Below are 22,509 nucleotides of genomic sequence, written 5' to 3' on the forward strand. Positions count from 1 at the left end.
TAATTTGTTAGACTTATAAGCAGCCCAACTCCTTGTTCCTATTATATTATATTAATTATATTCTATTCTATTGCATTGCATTATGTTATATTAGGTTGATTACTCTATGCCGCCCAGAGTCCGCAAGGGGTTGGACGGTTTATAAATCTAACAAATTAAATTAAATAGGATCCAAAGATCTAATAAAACAGTTAAGTAACCCCCCAAAAACATTCACTCCACAAACACTCATTCTTCCCAGCAGCCGTTTCATCTCCTTCGCCCGACTGGTCAATTACCAGCGTGTCAATTTCCCTTTGGAGCGAAGGGGCGGGGCTTCCGCGGAGGGCGGGGCTGCACACTCCACACGGGCTTCCCCGCTACAACCTCCCGGGGCCAAAAAGGTCTCCGAGCCTCAGTTATACAGGGCCGTCAGGAGCGGCGGCAGCAGCGACGAGGCCCAGGGTGGCTTGAATCCCGGCATGCGCCTGGGGGAAGAGCCCGTCCCGCCGCGGACTGAAGCGGGCGGGGGCCTCAACTTGCCCGCCGAGTTTTTCCCAAACGCCTTTGAGCCCCCTGCAGGCGGCTGGGCTGACGCCGTTTAGCCTCGTCCATCGGTTATAACCTCACACATACACATTTCCCCGGTCCGAAGAAGCGCCTGGGCCTTTCCCTGACGGGGCGGCGGCCGGCCGTGAGGAGGCTGGTTGGCAACCCGGCGCTCTTTTTCAATGCACCTGCCGCCCCACGACGCGCTCCTCAGCATGGGCGACGCCGGAGGCGGCGGCTTCTCACTGGCTGGGTCCCCTCTGCTCAGGAGTCCCGCGTCGGGCGGCGCCGCGTCTCGTCTCCACAGCATCGAGGCCATCCTGGGATTTACCAAAGAGGACCCCCATTTGGGCGGCTTCCGAGGGCCCGAGAGTCACGGCGGCGGGGCCAAGCCCGGGAAAGAGGCGGCCGAGAAGACGGCCGGCGGGGAAGGCTTCTCTCAAATGCCGCCCGCCCAGGAGGCGCTGAGGCAGGAGCAGGCGAGCCCCAGGACGGGACGCTTCGGAGGTGAGACGGGAGAGCGGGAGAAGGAAATAATCATCGGTCCGTCTTTTCTGGGACACCCACCCCCCGTAAAGCTTTGGGATCCTAAGGCCCATAATCCCCAGCCCGGGATTTTTGGGAGGTGGAATGTGTTGGCGTCGGTAGAAGTGGTATATATTGATTTATTTATTATTTAATTTGATTTCTATGCCGCCCAATCCCGAAGATCTCAGGGCAGCTTACAACAATGCAAAAATTACAAAACAATAGAAGAAGTCAAAAATACCATCCAATCTCTAAAACCTTAATAAAACTAATATAAAATAGATACAACAACATGCATACACACTAATCCTACACATTCATATATGTGGTCAGAAGCCTTTTAAATTTACTAATGAAAGATGAGGCATATCAATTAGATATTGAATGAATTTAATTACTGTTAGCAATTTACTCTCCAATGCTATTTATCATTAACAGCCAATAAAATATTAGTATAATGGGATGGATATGAAAAGGTACATATGCTAACGATATGAAAAACTGCAAAAAATTGGAGAGATATAAGCAAAAACAACTTAGTTGGTTTTAATGTAAGGTTTTCGTAATGTTCCTTTTTTCTTTTCTCATGCATATTTCTCTTTCTTATGCATATTCTTGAATGTAATATACAGTGCTCAAAAAAATAAAGGGAACACTCAAAAACACATCCTAGATCTGAATGAATGAAATATTCTCATTGAATACTTTGTTCTGTACAAAGTTGAATGTGCACAGCAGCATGTGAAATTGATTGTCAATCAGTGTTGCTTCCTATGTGGACAGTTTGATTTCACAGAAGTTTGATTTCCTTGGAGTTATATTGTGTTGCTTAAGTGTTCCCTTTATTTTTTTTGAGCAATATATATTTGTAAATATTTTTTTTCTAATAAAAATAAATTTGTTTATTTGTTTAATTGTTCAATTAATTGTTTAATTAATTAATTAATATGCCATCCAACTCCACTCTGGGCACCTTAACAATTAAAAAAACCAACAATTAAAAGTCAGTTTGAAAATACATTAATAACCCGTCATAAAACCACACATATTTCTCAATTGCTCTGTGGAGATAAGAACCTGAAAAGTCAGGTCTTAAAATTCCCTTCTGTAAATTACCCAAAAAGATTGGTTCAGTGTCAGCCTCTGTTTTCCTCGTCTTAAATTTATTTGTAAGAGGAAAAGGTAAAAGCAGGATGCCCGTTAATTAATAAATAAAGTCGCCCTGATGCAAAGTTTATTTCAGGGATTTAAGCTTAACTGTAGCAAATTTGCTACAGCTAAACTGAAATCACTGAAGTGAGTTTTAGATCAAATAAAATGCATGCCTTTATTGACTACTAGATTTTTCTCATCATTCCTATCACCCATCTCCTCCCAGTTATGACTATATGACTGTAACTCGTTGCTTGTATCCTTAAGATTTTTATTAATATTGATTGTTTCTTGATTGCTTATTTGACCCCTATGACTATCATTAAGTGTTGTACCTCATGATTCTTGACAAATGTATCTTTTCTTTTATGTACACTGAGAGCATATGCACCAAAGACAAATTCCTTGTATGTGCAATCACACTTGGCCAATAAAGAATTCTTCCTTCCTTCCTTCCTTCCTTCCTTCCTTCCTTCCTTCCTTCCTTCCTTCCTTCCTTCCTTCCTTCCTTCCTTCCTTCCTTCCTTCCTTCCTTCCTTCCTTCCTTCCTTCCTTCCTTCCTTCCTTCCTTCCTTCCTTCCTATCTATCTATCTATCTATCTATCTATCTATCTATCTATCTATCTATCTATCTATCTTAAAGTCCCTTAAAGCTGAGGTGTATATTCCATTCCTCAGGCTTAACAGAAGGTGACAAATATTAGTCTAGCTAACTTTAACCCTGCTGTTCTGTTCGGGTCGTATGTGACCCGAAGCCAAGTTTGAGTCCCTGTAAAAAAATTTCCCTGCATATCTGAAACTTGAAATTTCATGACTATTCATCATTTCAGGGGTTCTCTCTATGAGAATTTTTTTTGGGGGGTGGGGGGCTTAGTTTTTGCTGGGCAAAAAAAGTTACAAATCTTCTGTTCCCGGGTCACCCTGACCCGGACCGAAAACTCTTCATTTGCAGTGCTTATGTTTGGTCCTTTTGAAAGCTTTTTTCACTTAGAAAGTAGTCTGAACATTTCTGCACACAATGATATGAAAATTGAATTGAAAAAAGTAAATCTTATTGGTTTATTTTGCGGATATAATGCACGCCCCCCCATTTTTGTGAAAGTTTTTTCAATTTATGGATAGTTTTGCTTGCAAAATGCATTCTATTTTACTAAAGTTGGTGTGGGATTGGTAGCTTGAACATTTCTGAATATAAGAAAAATATAAAGGAACTGAAAAAAATGATTCTTATTGGTTTTTTAATATCAGAAATAAGGCCTCCCCCCCCCCTCGGCTGCTTGCAACCATTTTCACTTTTTATTTTTTTATGCTCCAAATCCGAAATATTCTTTAAAATCTTAGGCATTCATTTACTCAATTTAACAATGCTGATCATCAAAAAATATTTTTGGGGTGGTGGCTAATTGTTTTCTGGGCAAAAAAAAATCATAACTTCGAGTCTGTTTCTGTTCGTATATGACCGGACCAAAAATAATTTGTTTAGGTACTTGAATTTGATCTTTTTGAAAACTTTTTCAACTGGAAAACTAGTTTGAACATTTATGAACATAATGATATGAAAATTGAACTGGAAAAATTGAGACTTATATTTTTATTTTGATCAAAAAGCCCCTCCCCCCATCCTTTTTTAATTTCGTGTCAATTTCTGTTTTTTAAGGCTACAAATCCCTAAGGAATTTTCCCCCAAAAGGTTTGATATACTTAATTGAACATTTCTGAATATAAGAAAAATATAAATGAACTGAAAAAAATGGTTCTTATTGGTTTATTTTTGCCACAAAAGGGCCACCCCCCCGGCCTTGCTATGTGCCATTATTGTCACTGTTTATACATATTTGTCTAGAAATATTTGGAATATCCTTTTGAAAATCAACCACATTGTAGCCAGAGAACTAATTTTATGAAACAAATCCATTTTACTAAAAAAAAGTATGTAAGTTTGAAATTAACAGCATAATTTTTATATAAATTGAAATAATTGAACACGGGGGGAGGCATACATTTATGTGCAAAATAAACCAATATGCATCAATTTTTCCAGTTCAATTTTCATATCATTATGTTCAGAAATGTTCAAGCTACCAATCCCACACCAACTTTAGAATGTATTTTGCTAGCAAAACTATCCATAAAGTGAAGACTATTTAAAAAAAAACGGGGGGGGGGCGTGCATTTCTTCAACAAAATAAACCAATATGCATCAATTTTTCCAGTTCAATTTTCATATCATTATGTTCAGAAATGTTCAAGCTACCAATCCCACACCAACTTTAGTAAAATAGAATGTATTTTGCAGGCATAATTATCAATAAACCTAAAGAAAATTCACAAAAACGGGGGGAGGCATATTTATGTGCAAAATAAACCAATAAGGATTAATTTCTTCAGTTCAATTTTCATATCATTGTGTGCAGAAATGTTCAGACTACTTTCCAAGTGAAAAATGTATTCAAATTGACCAAACATAAGCACTGCAAATGAAGAGTTTTCGGTCCGGGTCAGGGTGACCCGGGAACAGAAGATTTGTTACTTTTCTTAAACAGAACAGGAGTGTTTTAAAGGCTTTTGCGAGATACATTTATAATAAGGGTGATTTTAATTACCTTGTGGAAATATGTTGGAGGTCCTTTCCAGCATCTGCACAGTCCAGATACATTGGAATTTCAGGTATATCGGTATATTGTTGCGATTGTAGTGAGCCACTCTGAGTCTCAAGAGAGGGGCAGCATACAAATCTAATAAATTAAATTAATTTCTCATAACGTTCCCAGCCAGGGACCCAGGAGAATTTACAATCCCAAAGCGTTTGAGAAAAGCACTGGTGGATATTGATCCCTACCAATAAAGGAGAATACTTATAATTCAGGTTGAAATGAGGAGCTCTGAGCTTGGTTGTCCAGCACTGATGATATTACCTAGTCCACGAGTCTTCGGAGAGGGGCAGCATACAAATCTAATAAATTATTATTATTATTATTATTATTATTATTATTATTATTATTATTTTGAGTAATAAAACATTGCAAGAAACTAACCAAGCTCTGAGTATCAAGCAACTCTCAGTTTCATTCTTATTGGAAATGTGATCATTTCCAAAGTAGCTTTATTGCTAAAGACATCCTTCCATTTTCAGAAGAGCATTCTCAATCACCCAAGTCTTGGTTGTCCCAAAGTGCTTTTTCCAAATGGCTTTTTTTTTAAACTTGACTGGCTCTCTGGTTCTCCTTTTCTAGGGTGGCTGCCCTCCGTATGTGATTTCATCCAAAATGATCTGTCAAAAGAGCACGGAGCTCCTGCTCCGTATGTGACTGATGGATCACATACCCCAAAAGATCTTGCAGTTTTAAATCAGCAACATTTTTAATGAGCCATTCAGTTTTAAAAAATGGAGTGATTTTTATTGATTGATTTATTTTCATTCATAGAAGTAATTCCTGCACTCCTTATGGGAAGGGATTTGGGGGAGTGATATAAATATTAAATAAGCGCATTCTGCATGTCCTTAGAACACCCCCTTGGAAGTAATTGGATTAATCTCTAAGATGTCAGTCAGGGCCCCCTAAATCTGTGGTTCTCAAATCCTTGGAAATGGATGAGATGGACGTATCAGTCGTAACCAAAGTGACCTAGGATGCCTTGACTTTAGATCAGAGGCCTTCAAACTTTGCAATTTTAAGACTTACGGACTTCAATTCCCAGAATTCTATTAAGTAAGTAAGTAATTAATTAATTAATTTATTTATTCATTCATTCATTCATTCATTCAATTTTTATGCCGCCCTTCTCCTTAGACTCAGGGCGGCTTACAACATGTTAGCAATAGCACTTTTTAACAAAGCTAGGCTATTGCCCCCACAATCCGTGTCCTCATTTTACCCACCTCGGAAGGGTGGTAGGCTGAGTCAACCTTGAGCCGGTGATGAGATTTGAACCGCTGACCTTCAGATCTACAGTCAGCTTCAGTGGCCTGCAGTACAGCACTTTACCTGCTCAAATATGCCAAGTTTGGGAATCCCTGCTTTAGAAGAATTTTCTTAATATGAGGAAGTCAACCTTATGATTACACTCAAGTTTCCAGTTCACATACTCCTGCTGGGCAAAGCTAAGGTCTTTTTACAATTTACTTATGCAAACCATGCCACCCTTAGGAGTATCTGATGGACTGCTGTGAGAACCAGAAATTGGACTAATACATGAGCAGGTTCTGAGACAATGGGTCATTATGGTAGAATGGTGGTGACAATCTTTCAATGTGGGGGATGAAAAGAAACGGCTTGTGATGCAGGATGGCTGTGGCATTCATCCCTTCCTTGTTTGAGAAGACTTCAGTAGAATTCGCAAGCAAGGCTAGGGCCCGCAACTCCCATTACAGGCATCCAAAGTAACTTACTTCTGGGTAGACCTGAGCAAGAGTGGGCTGTAGGCATGTCCAAGATCACAGATTAAGGGAGGCAAAAAAAAATGAGCCTCTAGTAGTAGTATATTATTGACTCCGATCAGTTGATTTTAACATGGATGTTATATCTATGGAAATTCTCAATCACCCAAGTCTTGGTTGTCCCAAAGTGCTTTTTCCAAATGGCAACTGGACTAGTTTTTTGTTTTTTGTTATTTATTCATTTGAAAACAATTCACTTCTCATCTAAGAAGAATCTTAGATTCTAGCTGATTGGTGGGGTACCGTATCAGTCAGAACTGAAAAAGCTTCTTAGGTGAGAAGCAAAACGTTTTCAAACCAGCCCCACCCTCAAGGGTCCAGTTTGGTCGAGGTGACTGTAGGACTGGATCCTGCAACATTATCTTGCCGGGACTTGTATACATTTTCCTTCATTTGTAAAAACCAAGAAAGGCCAGATGCCTTTTAGACAAAGCATCATTGGGGCAACATAAAATTTCAGAATGAGTAAAATTACTTTTTTTATTAATTAAATAAATAAATCAAAATTAATTAATAAAAGAGGAAGTAAAAGCAAAGAACCTAACATTTATCTAATAGCAGAACATCTTTATTGCTATCTTTATTGGCCAAGTGTGATTGGACAACTAAGGAATTTGCCTTTGGTGCATATGCTCTCAGTGTACATAAAATAAAATACACATTTGTGTGTAGTGTACATAAAATGTACATAAAATATATAGTGTACAGTGTACATAAAATAAAATATACATTTGCCGAGAATCATGAGGTACAACACTTAATGATTGTCATAGGTTTCAAACAAGCAATCAGGAAACAATCAATATTAATATAAATCGTAAGGATATTGATTATATCAATACATATTGAGAAAAGACTCTGCAGTGATTTGAACTGAACTCAAAACGAGTTCGGATAGGATAGAAAGAGCACCTGTTGGCAGCATCCATTTCCAGTAGCAGGCAGTTCCTAGGGGAGGGAAAGTGTGGTTGATTTAATTAAGGAATTGCTGTCGCTGTGCTTGAAATGCATAGCTTCAAGCGACTTTTTGAATTCAAATCTGAAGCACTACACAGTTCAGCGCTTAATAAAAAACACACCGTTTCCTCTTAGAAAATCTCTATTTGGAATGTGCACCAATAGCTAGAGACCCTCATGTAACTCTTCATGAAAGCTATTCCAAATAAAACAAACAAACAATTGAAGGAACTGTCTGGAAATAAATAAATAAAAGAATGTTGAAATCAAGAGAATTTGCACGGATATGCTCAATTCTTTAGAGCAGTGTTTTTCAACCAGTGTGCCATGGCACACTAGTGCGCCGTGAGACATGGTCAGGTGTGCCACGAAGCTCAGAGAGAGAAAGAAAGCAAGAGAGAGAGAGAGAGAAAGCAAGAGAGAGAGAGAGAGAGAGAGAAAGAGAACAAGAGAGAGAAAGAAAGCAAGAGAGAGAGAGAAAGAAAGAAAGAGAGAGAAAGAGAGGGAGGGAGGGAAGGAGAGAGAGAGAAAGACATAGAGGGAAGTAGGGTGGGAGAGAGAAAGAGCAAAAAAGAGGAAGGAAGAGAAAGAAAGAGGGATGGAGAGAGAAAGAAGGAAGGGAGAGAAAGAGGGAGGGAGAGAGAAATAGAGCGAAAGGGAGGAAGAGAGAGAGAGAATTTTTTTTGTTCAAACTTCTTTTACCCCCCCCCCCCCCACTCAATGTGCCCCAGGGCTTTGTAAATGTAAAAAATGTGCTGCGGATCAAAAAAGGTTGAAAATCACCGCTTTAGAGGTCGATCAGGCTTTCCCTATTTCTTACTTCTCAGATCCCTACTGTAACAAACATTCGGACAACTGCTTGAGCCCGGAGCTTGCTGCTTGCAACAGTGATGGCAAACTCTTAGATGAAGACCAGCCCAAGAAGAAGCATAGAAGGAACCGTACCACCTTCACCACTTATCAACTACACGAACTGGAGCGAGCTTTTGAAAAATCTCACTATCCTGATGTTTACAGCCGAGAAGAGCTTGCCATGAAAGTCAATCTACCTGAAGTCAGAGTTCAGGTAAAAGACACGCCCTTCCCTTCGTTTCCCTTCTCTTCCCTTTCCTTCCCTTCCAATGGTGATGTAATTGCACCATGAAATTTTGAATAACTAACTTCTTTTTTCTTCCTTCCTTTGCAACCCTTGCTTTACTAATCCAATTTAAAAGCACTCTCTTTCTTTTTGTGTGTGTTTTTTGCCCCTCTGGAGCTAATTTCAGGTTTTCACCCAGGTTAAATGGTTTGGAAAGGGATTTTCTCTAATCTGGTTGGGTGCGAGTGTGTGTGTTCTAACATTTCAGACTAATTATTAGTGTTTGGTTTCAGCACCTGTAACTTATGGTTCTTCCACTCATGACATTACGAGCCTATAAAATCATACATGTAAAATGCCTTAATCTCTTTTTTTTTCTTTCCGCAATACAGTATTCACCTTGTCCCAAATGTAAGCTTGTTCCATATTGTTTCTGCATATATTTGTGCATAATCATATGTATTTGGCATGCCCTTCCCCAAATTTTTGCAAGAAATTTTCAGGAAGATTTGCCTGGTGATAGAAAATTGCTCTCATGGTTTTTGATTCAAGAACTTCATTACAAAATTTGAAAAGCAAGCAAAGGCCATGGGTAATTGTGTTCTCGTTCAGTGTTAATTTGAGCAATATAAATGAGGCTGGTTTATGTTAAAATTTGATCCAAGTTAATTTCTTCCTAGCCTTACTGTAAATTGAAGACTTTATTTATTCACTGGATCCTATAAAACCAGGTCTGTAAGGAAAAGTCCAAAAATTGAAGATAGATAGAAGTTTAATGAATTACTTTTTAAATTAGAATAATGTTCTATAGACACAGCATAATTAGTGGATATCCAACCTTTGTTTTTAGCTTCATTCCTTTAGCTGTTATTGTCCTTGAAAATTTCAAAATCAAGATGACCCTTTCTTCCAAATAAACACCTTCAAATTTGTTTGAGGTTTACCTGCAGGAAGTTATTTAATGAGAATTTTGAAGCTGAAATTAAGTAAAAGAAAACAAGAGACTACTTTAATCACTTACATTATATGGTACACATTTGATTTCATGTCTCATTAATTGCCACGTAATGAACTAAAATAAAACTATCACCACTTCTATTTTAAGGCAAATACACTTGTGCCTTTGGTATGAGTCTTTTGAACTGCTTGATCAAATCACCAATAAGTCATAAATTGAACCATTAAGTCAATGTAGGGTACTTAATCATGGTGCTTAGCCTGTAACTGCAGTGATCTGGGACAACTATTCCTTCTTTCCATCAAAATGGGCATTTTTATTTATGTAGTACAGTCCATAGACTGTCAAAGAGAAAGCATCAAGTCCAGAGAAGTGTACTGTCCAGCTGTTAAAGTTGTAGGACAATAGACAAATATAAGGCTAACATCTCTCTATCAACAAATATGGAATAAGACTGCCTGACATAGAGATTGGAAATTAATTTTGCAAATTTTGCAAAGACAAATAGAAAAAAAACCCCTAATGAACATACAGAGAGACATTGTATCATATTACTAATGTGATATAAGTTTTTATTAATGTAATATGATTTGTAATCTCTTAATTTGGGGTAGAGTCGGGATGACTGAATGGAGCTGAGCATTTACTAGAGAAATGCCCTTTCTAAGGTAATTTTTGAAGAGCAAAAATATGTAAAGATGGGGTTTGTGTTTGCATTATACAGGACAACAAGACTTGGAGAATTTCTCTCTTTTAAATTTTTTATTAAATATTGTAATTGCAATAATGAAACTAATACAATTAAAAGAAAGGAAAAACGTGTAGAAAGTAAAAAGTGGAATGGAAAGGGACAAAGTAGAGCATAGAAATAAAAAAAGAATACAGTTAAAAAGGAGGGGAAAATATATAAAGAAGTAATTTCCAACCTTCATCACAAGAAGTATAAACAATTTTAGCAAATTTTCACCACTTCTTAATTTGCAACTAATGATTTCTTGGTCCCATCTCTTATCTTTAAACAAAACCTCACCATTTCAGTTTTGGTATCAGCAAAAGTCCATTAAGGATTGCCTGAAATAATAGCTTACTTATTTAATCTGGGTCAAGTAAACCAACTTTATATACCTTCCTTTTACTTCTAACAATGTTAATCTTTAGTCCAATCAATCATGCAAATAGAAATTGATTTCTTTTCATTTCTTTTTTACCCTTTCTCTCAAGAGTCATCCAAACTCAAAATTTAAACAAATCTAGTATTTTGTAAATCCAATGTAAAATAATTATCCAGGTTATTCTCTTGGTTTATTACTTGTTACTTCTCTTTTATATTTAAAACATCAATCAATTTCTTTATACGCCCAATTAAACATCTTTTCAATATCATTCTTGGAGCTTGTCATTTCTAAATCCACTTTCAGTGACAACCCTTTCTGTCTTCTCAGATAAATCTTGCTTTACTTTTGCCATTTCTTCTAAAACATTTTTTTGCTAATTTGTCTCCATATCTAAATCTATTATGGAAGAGGCAGGATTGAAAACATTAAGAGTTTCCAATCTATTAAAGCTCAACTGAGATATGCAGTTCATACTGTTTTATAAGCTAGACATACGGAAGACTTCAAAGAGCTCATTTTTAAAAAAATGAAAAGCCCAGAATAAAATTAAATAGTGAAGACAACAGGAAACATTTTACTTAATTTATGAAAACAAAAAATGGATTTATAAACTAAGACACATTATAAAAGAAATAGTTGTGGGGCGGAAGAATGGCCACTGTCAAAAAACACAATCCTGGATTTAAGTAATGTTGCTTAAAACACAAAGTAGGCTTGAAATGCAATATGTAGTTTAGGATGTACATCCTTATTTGTTGATACAAAATAAATGGGAGCATGATTATTTGTCTTTCATAGGTTTTATGGGAAGGAGTTTTCTAGGACAGGGTGTTCGCCCCTTTTAATCTCTATTAAATTTCTTTTAGCATGACAGTGTCATGGGTTTCCTGGCCAAAAGTGGTAGGAAGCCTTGTGAACAATTTTCAGCTGAGATTTTCACACAGGCAATTTAATTATGGGATAGGGAGTTATTAGCTCCTCCATTGGGCATTTTAATTTTTAGCTATAGTATTAAAGGGTTGCTTAATTAAGTAACTAAGCAAAATTCTTAAAATTAAGTATACCTAGAATTCCAGTTATTTAAAGCAAAGCTTTAAAGACTTTCTAGTCTTTATACTTGGTACATTTACACTAGAACATCATAATTTTTTATCTCTTCACAATAATGTGAAGTCACAGTTCCCAGTTCTTTAGCTTGTGTTGGTCTTCTCATACGCATCAAGTACTTCCTGTAAACCCAGGATGTCATAATGTATCAGTGCACAGAACCAAGCCATGTGGCCTTTCACAATTAATTGATGGAAATTTTATCAGATTTTTGAAATACTGTCAAAGATTTTTTGGTGCCAATATCCACTGGGACCACCAGTGATTATACTACAATCTTTCCATTTCAAGTTACTTGGTGATCTTTTGTAGTTCCTTGTCTTCTACTATCCTCTGGCATCAATTATGCACACTTTCTTCTTTTCAACCACATTATATCTGTTGTGTTACGAGTCGAGTCTTTTTCAGTCTGTATTCAGAAACTAGACTATTATTTATAGCCACCTGCTGCAGTGGACTCTCAGCGACTTACCAAACATAAAACTTAAAAACATAAAGCAAGACTGTCCGGATTAAAAAGGACCATTAAAATAGTCCTCCATATTAATCATATTAACAGTCCTTAACCCTAGGTATGGGACCAAAGCCAAATTTTAAGACCCTTTTGGAGCCCAAAGAGTTGATGAATGTTAATTGCTTGTTCTATTGTCTGTCTGTCTGTCTGTCTGTCTGTCTGTCTGTCTGTCTGTCTGTCTGTCTGTCTGTCTATCTATTTATCTATCCATCCATGTATCCATCTATCCATCCATCTATCTATTATATTGCACCAAGGTGTTGCATTTCCTGCTTTACAACATATATAATATAACATAATATATTCCCACCAATATGCACATTTTCCCACCAATATAGGGTATTTTCTATCTCTCAGTTAATTAAAATGTTTAATGAGGGAGACCCAGGTTTAAATCATAAGCTTGTGTATTTGGCACATCATTTCGGATGGTTATTCAAAAGGGAAAAATGTTGATGGTGTTTATTTTATTTATTTATGTTTCATATTTCTAAACTGCCCATCTCTCTCAGAGAGGGAAAAAAATTTGTCCACTAAAGCTATTGCCAATTTGTCATTTTTATTTTAATGTGATGGATGATAACGTTTGTTAAATATATATTCTGGGGTGGAGGAAGACTCCTACTACCCAAAATGTAATAAGAAAAAAATTAAGAATAATACAGTTTAATCAAAATTTAAATAAAACCTCTGTCTGACATATAAATTGAAACATTTCATTTCATTTATTAGATTTCTAAGCCGCCCAATTCCTTCTGGACTCTTTGAATTTGAAATATATTTAAAGCTTTTTCTTCCTAAGCTTGACCTTCTTATTGGCATGCAATCCTTAGCACACTGGTCTAAGCCCAGTCATGGATTTTAAGCCTTCTAAAGTTTGTTCACCCCAGTTTGGGTTCATGTGTAATATTCTCTGTGGTTATGCACAGCACTGCAAAATCACACACACAAATCTGATCTCCATTAGTGTTCATGGCAACTTATAAAATATAAGAGGACAGGACTTTGTCCTGAAGTTCGTACATTCTAGAATCCCCCACCCCCACCCCGGTAGACAGCAAATAAAAAGATCGGAAATAAAAGAATAAAGAAGGAAGAATATGTTTGTTTCAGTATCTTCAGTTATTTGTAGTTTTGAGTGTTTGCAGTGGAAGTCAGGAACAAAGGATTATGATGCTCTTCTACTTTCTCTCCTCCGGCATTAAATAATCAACAAACCATCAAAAGTGATCAGTGTAATATTTTTTTTTTAAAGAGAGAATAATTACTGGAAATTTTTAAATACACCTTACCAAAGTTTTGATATATTAATGAGATAAACAGCCATATAAATCATAATAGATGAGATAGATAGGTAGGTAGGTAGGTAGGTAGGTAGATAGGTAAGATAGATAAGATGAGATAGATAGATAGGTAGGTAGGTAGAGTAGCTGAGATAGATAGGTAGATAGGTAGATAGGTAAGATAGATGGATGGATAGATTGGATAGATAGATAGATAGATAGATAGATAGATAGATAGATAGATAGATAGATGATAGGTAGGTAGGTAGGTAGGTAGATAGATAGATAGATAGATAGATAGATAGATAGATAGATAGATAGATTGATTGATTAAAGATCAGAAAGAAGTTCACATTTCCATAATTTAAAGCCTGAACTATTAAGTGCATACAACTAGATTAGACAAAGGATTATTAAGAATTTCTCTTTCCTCCAATCTGAAAGTTCACTAGAGAAACTTGGATATCTTATTGTCTCTCTTGTGAGGATTCATGAATATGGCCTAAAACACTTAGGAGAGGAACAGTTTGTTATATCTTCTCACTTTATTGGTTAAAAATGAAGCTGTCCTCAGGTTTACCTCAGCTCATGTAGCTATGTACTTTAAAAAACAAACAAACACCCTTGCTCTCTAACAGAGTCCCCAACCTTTGGGGCATCAGGAACCTATTTCATGGAAGACAATTTTTCCACAGATGGGAGGGGGGGGAGGAGGAGTGGAGAACCTTATATGCAAAGTTTATAGAAATGCCTGATGACTTGAGGTAGAGTTGAGGCAATCCTGGGGAATGGTTGTAAATACAAATACTGTCCCATTGCTTACCACCAGCTGTGCAGACTGGTTCCTAAAGGGCAATGACCTCTATGGTCTGAGGGCCAGGGATTGGGGACCCCTTCTCTAACACAGGGGTCCCCCACTCCCAATCTGTAGATCAATACCCAGCAGAAAGCGGGCTGTGTAAAGAAGGGAAGACCCATCCATAGGATTCTGGAAGCACACAAAACCACGCCTCTTCCAGTCCACGGAAAACCTCTCTCCACAGAACTTGTACCTGGTTTCCAAAAGGTTGTAGACCCCTGCTGTAACATAGACACCACCATAGGTAAAAGGTAAAGGTTCCCTTCACACATATGTGCTAGTCATTCCTGAATCTAGGGGGCAATGCTCATCTCTGTTTCTAAACGAAAGAGCCAGTGTTGTCTGATGATGATTCTGTGGTCATGTGGCCGGCATGATTAAACGCCAAAGACGCACAGGTACTTAAGGGTTAAATAAGGTCCAGGAGGGAAGTGTTTTTAATAGGAAAGTGAACACAAGAACAAGGGGACACAATCTGACGTTAGTTGGGGGAAAGATCAAAAGCAACATGAGAAAATATTATTTCACTGAAAGAGTAGCAGATCCTTGGAACAAACTTCCAGGAGACGTGGTAGATAAATCCACAGTAACTGAATTTAAACATGCCTGGGATAAACATATATCCATCCTAAGATAAAATAAAAAAAATAGTATAAGGGCAGACTAGATGGACCATGAGGTCCTTTTCTGCCGTCAGACTTCTATGTTTCTATGTTACTTTCCCACCAAGGTGGTCCCTATTTTTGTACTTGTATTTTTACATGCTTTCGAACTGAAAGGTTGGCAGAAGCTGGGACAATTAATGGGAGCTCACTCCGTCATGCAGCACTAACGATTCGAACCTTTCTGATCGACAAGCTCAGTGTCTTAGCCACCCCGTCCCCATTACACCATCATTGTAACGATCATTTCATAGCACTATTTTATAGCACTATTTTATGACGTCAGTAGCATCCTTCTCTGGCGGGTGACTAATTCTGAATTCTGCTTCTCTAGGTTTGGTTTCAGAATCGGAGAGCGAAATGGAGGCGCCAGGAGAAGCTGGAAATGACCTCCATGAAGCTGCAGGATTCGCCCATCCTTTCCTTTAACCGCTCTCCCCAACCTTCTGCCATTGGGACTATTGGTAGCAACCTGCCCTTGGAATCATGGCTCAACCCGCCCATGTCGAACAGTAGCCCCCTCCAAACTTTGCCTGGGTTTGTGTCCTCCCCACAGAGCCTCCCTAGCAGCTACACCCCTCCTCCTTTCCTAAACTCTCCCCCAATGGGACACACTTTGCAGCCCCTGGGGGTCATGGGGCCACCACCACCTTATCAGTGTGGAACGAACTTTGTGGATAAATTCCCATTGGAGGAAGTGGATCCCCGGAATACCAGCATTGCATCGTTAAGGATGAAAGCGAAGGAGCACATCCAGTCCTTTGGCAAACCGTGGCAGACAATCTGAACTAGGTTTGGAAGAGGCCTCTGTTCTTACATCTTATATTGGACAGATAAAGAGGACCATTGTTCTCAAGGGTGAATTTCAGGGTAGAAGTAAAATGAATGCTCAACAAATAATCAGCGGAACGATTTGCCTTCGGACTTGCTCCATCACTGGAAGTGTTTAAGAAGAGATTGGATAACCATTTGTCTGAAATGATTTAGGAGCTCCTGCTTGAGTAGGGAGCTAGACTAGAAGACCTCCAAGGTCCCTTCCAATTCTGGAGCCTGACAAGCCATCAGTTGCCTCCTCCTATTCCCATAGCTAGTCCTAGATTTCCTTTGGATGGAATTGTAGGGTTGTTGTTTTTTTTAAAGATCTCACCATTTGATATTTTGGCTGGCTAAAACAAAGACGATTGTAACTTTCCTAGGTGAATTTTGTAAACATTAAAGCACAGATATTTTTGCATTATAGTTTAAAATGGTTGACTTGTGTCTGAAATCATAGCTGAATATGCTGTAACGTGATGCATTCTACAGTTTCGTATTTTCTTCAGTAGTTTTCAGCCAACTAAATGGTAAAACATTCAGAACATTCTCAGTAGGGTTGAGGACGAAAGTGTGGGTAGGGTAATTACTACTCCTTTTTTCTCTGTACATTTTTAATAGTTTATAATATAAAATACAAAAAGCAAATAATAGGATATATAAAAGGGAGGAAAGGAAAGGAAAGTGTAGAAAAGAAGGGAAAAAGAAAGAAAAGGCCTTGATTTCCCTTTGGTGGCAGAACAAGATAGTAACATCAAATGTCAACTTTTTACTTTCACATAATAGCAAACTTATCTAATTGGTAAAACCAAAAATCAAAGTTTCATTTTTTTCCATCTAAAGAACAAAGTCCAGAAGCAGTTTCCAAGCAGAAATAAAAGTCACTGTGCTTCTTCTCAAAGCAGTCAATTTGGCCACCTCTGTTAACTCCCACAAGTTTTGTAGCCATTCATCCATTGTGGGAATCAAAGTGTCCTTCCATTTTTGCGCATAAGGTAAATTTTCTGCTGTCAACATATATAACGTCAACGTTCCAAAAAGTTTTTCCAAGTCCTTTTCCATTAAACCCAAAAAGAAAAGTTTCTGGTTTTATCTTTATATTCACATTAAGAATCTTCTGTGTTAGGGTATGAATCTACTCCACTATTTCATTGCTTTATCACATGTCCATCATAAATGATAAGAAGTCCCTTCCAACATTCATTTGAAATATCTTTATATATTCTTGACAACTTGTGTGGTATTAAGTACCAGTGATAGCATCATCTTTCTTTCTTTCTTTTATTAGATTTGTATGCCACCCACTCCTGAAGGACTCGGGGTGGCTTACAGCAAAGATAAAACAATATATTAATATAACATTAATATAAACATTAATATAAAAGTAATTAAATATTTTCACTACAGTCATACCATCAAATATCAAATTATGTCTGGGCTGGAATTAAGATATCAGTTCTCACTGGCCCCCAGGCCTGCCGACAGATTCAAGTTTTCAAGGCCTTTTGGAAAGCCAGTAGGATGGGGGCAATACAGACCTCGGGGGGTAGTTCATTCCAAAGAACTGGTGCCGTGGGCCTCCCCTATGGATCCGCCAACCGACACTGCTTAGTTGACGGGGTCCCGGAGAAGGCCAACCCTGTGGGCTATAATCGGTCACTGGGAATTATGTGACAGGAGACAATCCTGTATATAGTCTGCTCCTAAGCCATATAGGGCTTTATAGGTAATAACCAACACCTTGAATTGTGATCCAATTGGTAGCCAGTGCAGCACATGGAGTGTTGGTGTGATGTGGGTGTATCTAGGTACACCCACAGCAGCTCGCGTGGGCACATTCTGGACTAACTAAAGTCTCTGAACACTTTTCGAGGGTAGCCCCATGTTCAGCGTCTTGCAATAATCAAGACATGATTTTCTGTTGGAAACAGGTCCAAATGGCTCTCTGAGTATTTAACCTCTGCTTTAGATCAAGTGGCCTCTTGTACTGGAGTAGTGGGTAACTACTACTCCAGGATAGTAGTCTCTAAAGTGGGGTCTATAAACCTCAGCAAAAGACCAGCTACTTGTGTGTAAAAAGTAAGCATCATTATTATTATGATTGCCTGCACCATTCATTTTTCTTGTGAAGAAACCATTCTGCTATGTTCTTACTGAGAAAACTGCACCTTGTGTACTCTGTGGCTGCTACTTTTTAAAAAAAGATTCAAAAGAACTGGAACAGATGCTGAGCAGAGCAACAAAAATGACTTGAACATCAGCCTTAAGAGGAGGACATGGTTAGGAGTAAGGGTGGGAGGAGCAGAGGGGAGTAAGAATAAGAGGAGGGGGGAGTAAGAGGAGGAGGAGGATGGAGAAGATGAAGGAGAAGCAGGAGGAGGAGGAGGAGAAAAAGAGGAAGAGGAAGCAGAAGAGGAAGAGAAGGAACAAGAAGAAGAGGAAGAAGCCCATCATTAGTAAATAACACATTTCCATTGCATTCAACGGTTAGGTTTCTCAAGCATTCTCTTTATTTATTTATTTATTTATTTATTTATTTATTTATTTCTGTCTTTCTGTCTTTCTTTCTTCCTTCCTTCTTTCCTTTCTCTCTCCCTCTCTCTCTCTTTTGTTTTTCCTAATGCAAATAATCTAAAGCTGTCTCTAACACCAAACAAAATCCAGGTAGAGTTATCCTTCCTTCCTTCCTTCCTTCCTTCCTTCCTTCCTTTCGCTCTCTCTCTCTTTTGCTTTTCCTAATGCAAATAATCTAAAGCTGTCTCTTAACACCAAACAAAATCCAGGTAGAGTTATCCTTCCTTCCTTCCTTCCTTCCCTCCCTCCCTCCCCCTCCCTCCCTCCCTCCCTCCTTCCTTCCTTCCATCCATCCATCCTTCCTAATGCAAATAATGTACAGCTATCTCTAACACCAAACAAAAGTCCAAGTAGAGTTATTCTGAGCTGCTCTCTCATGTCTTCCACTTCCTGAGGAATTATTTCTCGTTTTTCTTCTTAACAGTTCATTCATTCCTTCATTCCCCACCCACCCCAATCCCTTTATAACTTCCAACCCTTTCTTCCTCCTCCTTCCAACTCAGTCCTTCTAATCCCTAGAAAAGCACCAGACCGGAGGTTCAACTTTCCTCTCTCATCACTCAAGGATGCCCAGTCTGTAATCCTCTCTGTCTCTCCCTCAGAGAAAGAAGCCCCCTTTTTTTCTTCCTTCCACAAAAGTCCAATCACTCCCTTCTTAGGCCTTATTTTAATTGTGGTGTTTCTGACAGGAATAAACAGGCACTTCCCTCTTTTTGGGGAATGGTCTCCCAGTCTCGCCTTCTATTGACTTTCACCATCCCACACACTATAAAGATCAGCTGATGCATAAAATCAATCCCAGGATAAATTTTGGGGCCACCTCACATGTATAAAAGCACAAAGCATCACAAGGCCAGGATGGAAACCATCTTTCTTTTTAATCTGCTCCCCACAGATGCTTCTAATGCAAGTGATTATTCTTAGCTGCTCAAATCCAAGAACCAGCTTTCCGATTCCCAAATGAATCTCAAGATGTATATTAAAGATTAACTGAGTCCTTTGGGATTGGGTGGCATAGAAGTCAAACAAACAAACAAACATAGAAACATAGAAGATTGATGGCAGAAAAAGACCTCATGGTCCATCTAATCTGCCCTTATACTATTTCCTGTATTTTATCTTAGGATGGATATATGTTTATCCCAGGCATGTTTCAATTCAGTTACTGTGGATTTACCAACCACATCTGCTGGAAGTTTGTTCCAAGGATCTACAGTACTACTCTTTCAGTGAAATAATATTTTGTCATGTTACTTCTAATCTTTCCCCCAACTAACTTCAGATTGTGTCCCTTTGTTCTTGTGCTCACTTTCCTATTAAAAACACTTCCCTCTTGTTGTGATTCCGTCTGAGGCCCCTCAGGGAACGACTGATCCTCTGCCGGCTTCCTGCTCAGAGGGGGAGGATGAGGAACAGGAGGTTCAGGCAGATGGGGAGGAGGAATCTCAGGCTGAGGGAGAGGGAGGACAGCCAGAGTCCCCCGAGGGGGAGCTCTCCCCAGCAAGCAGCCTGGATTCCTTAGATGAAAATGCACAAGCAATAATCGATCTCCGGCAGAGAAGAGCAACACAACGAAGGGGACAATTAGCCAGGTACTTTCAGCACTAAAGAGGCAACAGCTGGGTTTGGGTGTGGTGCTCTCCGGAAATGCTGAAAAGGCAGACCCACCCTTCCTGGCTTGTGGAGTATTATCTTTGGGAGTCCTGGGACCTGGCTGTGATCTTTGGCGTCTTGGAATTCTGGTTTGTGACTTTGAATACTGAAACCTTGGGGGAAAAAGGTGTGGGTCTTATTCTCTACAGTGGTGGGTGTGCCAGCAAGAAGTCTGCTGTATTGTCTGGCCGTCAGGACTCTGTTGTGAAGTCTCATAGCCTGCCTGTTGGGAAGAACAGGTTTTTCTCTGTGTTTATTTTTCAAACTATAAAGTGCCTTTGTTTGTACCAGCGTGTCTGGCTGTTTTTTCCAGTTGGTGTTGAAGTCTGGGGGCACCCAGACAGAACACCTCTTTAACCTTATTTCACCCTTTAACATATTTAAATGTTTCAATCATGTCCCCCCCTTTCCCTTCTACCCTCCAGACTATACAAATTGAATTCATGAAGTCTTTCCTGATAAGTTTTATGCTTCAGACCTTCCACCATTTTTGTAACCCATCTTTGGACCCGTTCAATTTTATCAATCTCTTTTTGTAGGTGAGGTCTCCAGAACTGAACACAGTATTCCAAATGTGGTCTCACCAGCGCTCTATACAGTGGGGTCACAATCTCCCTCTTTCTGCTTGTTATATCTCTAGCTATGCAGCCAAGCATTCTACTTGCTTTCCCTACCGGCCGACCACACTGCTCACCCATTTTCAGACTGTCAGAAATCACTACCCCTAAATCCTTTTCTTTTGAAGTTTTTGCTAACACAGAACTGCCAATACAATACTCAGATTGAGGATTCCTTTTCCCCAAGTGCATGATTTTACATTTGGAAACATTAAACTGCAGTTTCCATTGCTTTGACCATTTATCTAGTAAAGCTAAATCATTTACCATATTACAGACGCCTCCAGGAATATCAACCCTATTGCACACTTTAGAGTCATCGGCAAATAGGCAAACCTTCCCTACCAAACCTTCCCCTATGTCACTCAAAATCATATTAAAAAGAATAGGACCCAGTGGGGTCACAATCTCCCTCTTCCTGCTTGTTATACCTCTAGCTATGCAGCCAAGCATTCTACTTGCTTTCCCTACCGTCTGACCGCACTGTTCACCCATTTTGAGACTGTCAGAAATCACTACCCCTAAATCCTTCTCTTCTGAGGTTTTTGCAAAGAAACAAACAAACAAGCTTCCCATATATGAAAAAGTCCACATTTATAATCTGTATTGTCACATGGGTTGAGAACATGTTGAGAAGTGATGTATCACAGGGAATAAAGTAAGCGCAATTAATAATGGTGCATCGTGAAAGGAGATAAAGGGATTCTTATTTTAAATGTGTAATTAATGCAGACCTTTAATTCCAAGCTTTTAATCTCCTATAACTGGCATTCCAAGGAATCAAAGAAGCAGCATTTGGCTGATCACAGAAAGTTGTTTGAGAAAAAACGGGTTTGGGGACAAAAGCAACTTTTAGTTGAAACTAGTTGGGCTGATTTAAATCAGGGATGTTTAATGCCATGTTTTTTGAGCTATACCTACAGTTTTAATTAAAATACATTTTAAAAATGTAAATTTTGCTAATTTCATCTCAGTCTAGTCTGGTAACAGGCAGAGGTTACATTAGAATTTAGAGCATCTTAATATTATTCAACAGATATTATTTTATTTATTATTTATTAATTGGATTGCTATGCCGCCCCCCTCAGGGGACTTGGGGTGGCTAATACATAGTCATTATTATTACATACTTTATCATTTTATTATTATTTTATTTTTTCTTGTTATTATTACTTAATTATTATGACACTTGTTCACAAGAGAAATTCCTAAAAAGCCAGAAACAGGGTTATTCCTCACTTTTATGAGAAACAAGCCATCTCTCCCAAGTCCCATCATGGCTTGTGCGACAAAGAGTTTTGCTTTAAAAAAAACCATTTCTCTCTCTCTCTCTGTATGTGTATATGTGTTTGTGTCTGTCTGTCTGTGTGTATATATATACAGTATATGTCTCTCTCTGTATGTACATACTTATATATTTTTATTTATTTATTTATTCATTAGATTTGTATGCTGCCCCTCTCCGCAGACTCGGGGCGGCTAACAACAGTAAAAAGGACAATATAAACAAATCTAATATTAAAAGTAATTTAAAAGTAATTTAAAAGTAGTTTAATGTGTGTGTGAATAAGTAATAAATGTGTGTGTTTGTGTGTACACATGTGTATGTGTGTGTATGTGTGTGTATATATATATATGTCTGTGTATATATGTCTGTGTGTATGTGCAAATGT

The 22,509-nt window shown here is 38.4% G+C and overlaps 1 protein-coding gene across 1 annotated transcript; it reads left to right on the forward strand.

Annotated features, from left to right (window-relative positions):
• The first annotated feature begins 298 nt into the window (after positions 1-298).
• On the forward strand, positions 299-16,426 carry RAX (retina and anterior neural fold homeobox). Its single transcript, XM_070736403.1, has 3 exons — positions 299-1,035; positions 8,431-8,669; positions 15,514-16,426. The coding sequence occupies exons 1-3, from the start codon at positions 711-713 to the stop codon at positions 15,964-15,966; spliced, it is 1,017 nt and encodes a 338-aa protein (XP_070592504.1). The 5' UTR covers positions 299-710; the 3' UTR covers positions 15,967-16,426.
• The last annotated feature ends 6,083 nt before the right edge of the window (positions 16,427-22,509 follow it).

The sequence above is a fragment of the Erythrolamprus reginae genome, chromosome 2 (assembly GCF_031021105.1).
Source record: "Erythrolamprus reginae isolate rEryReg1 chromosome 2, rEryReg1.hap1, whole genome shotgun sequence".
Taxonomy (NCBI): Eukaryota; Metazoa; Chordata; class Lepidosauria; order Squamata; family Dipsadidae; genus Erythrolamprus; species Erythrolamprus reginae.

Excerpts from the sequence above, each read along its gene's own strand:
- RAX (XM_070736403.1), top strand. The coding sequence starts at position 711 with ATGCACCTGCCGCCCCACGACGCGCTCCTCAGCATGGGCGACGCCGGA. Across the intron at positions 1,036-8,430 it reads CAGGACGGGACGCTTCGGAG|ATCCCTACTGTAACAAACAT; the intron begins GTGAGACGGGAG and ends CTTACTTCTCAG. Across the intron at positions 8,670-15,513 it reads TACCTGAAGTCAGAGTTCAG|GTTTGGTTTCAGAATCGGAG; the intron begins GTAAAAGACACG and ends CTGCTTCTCTAG.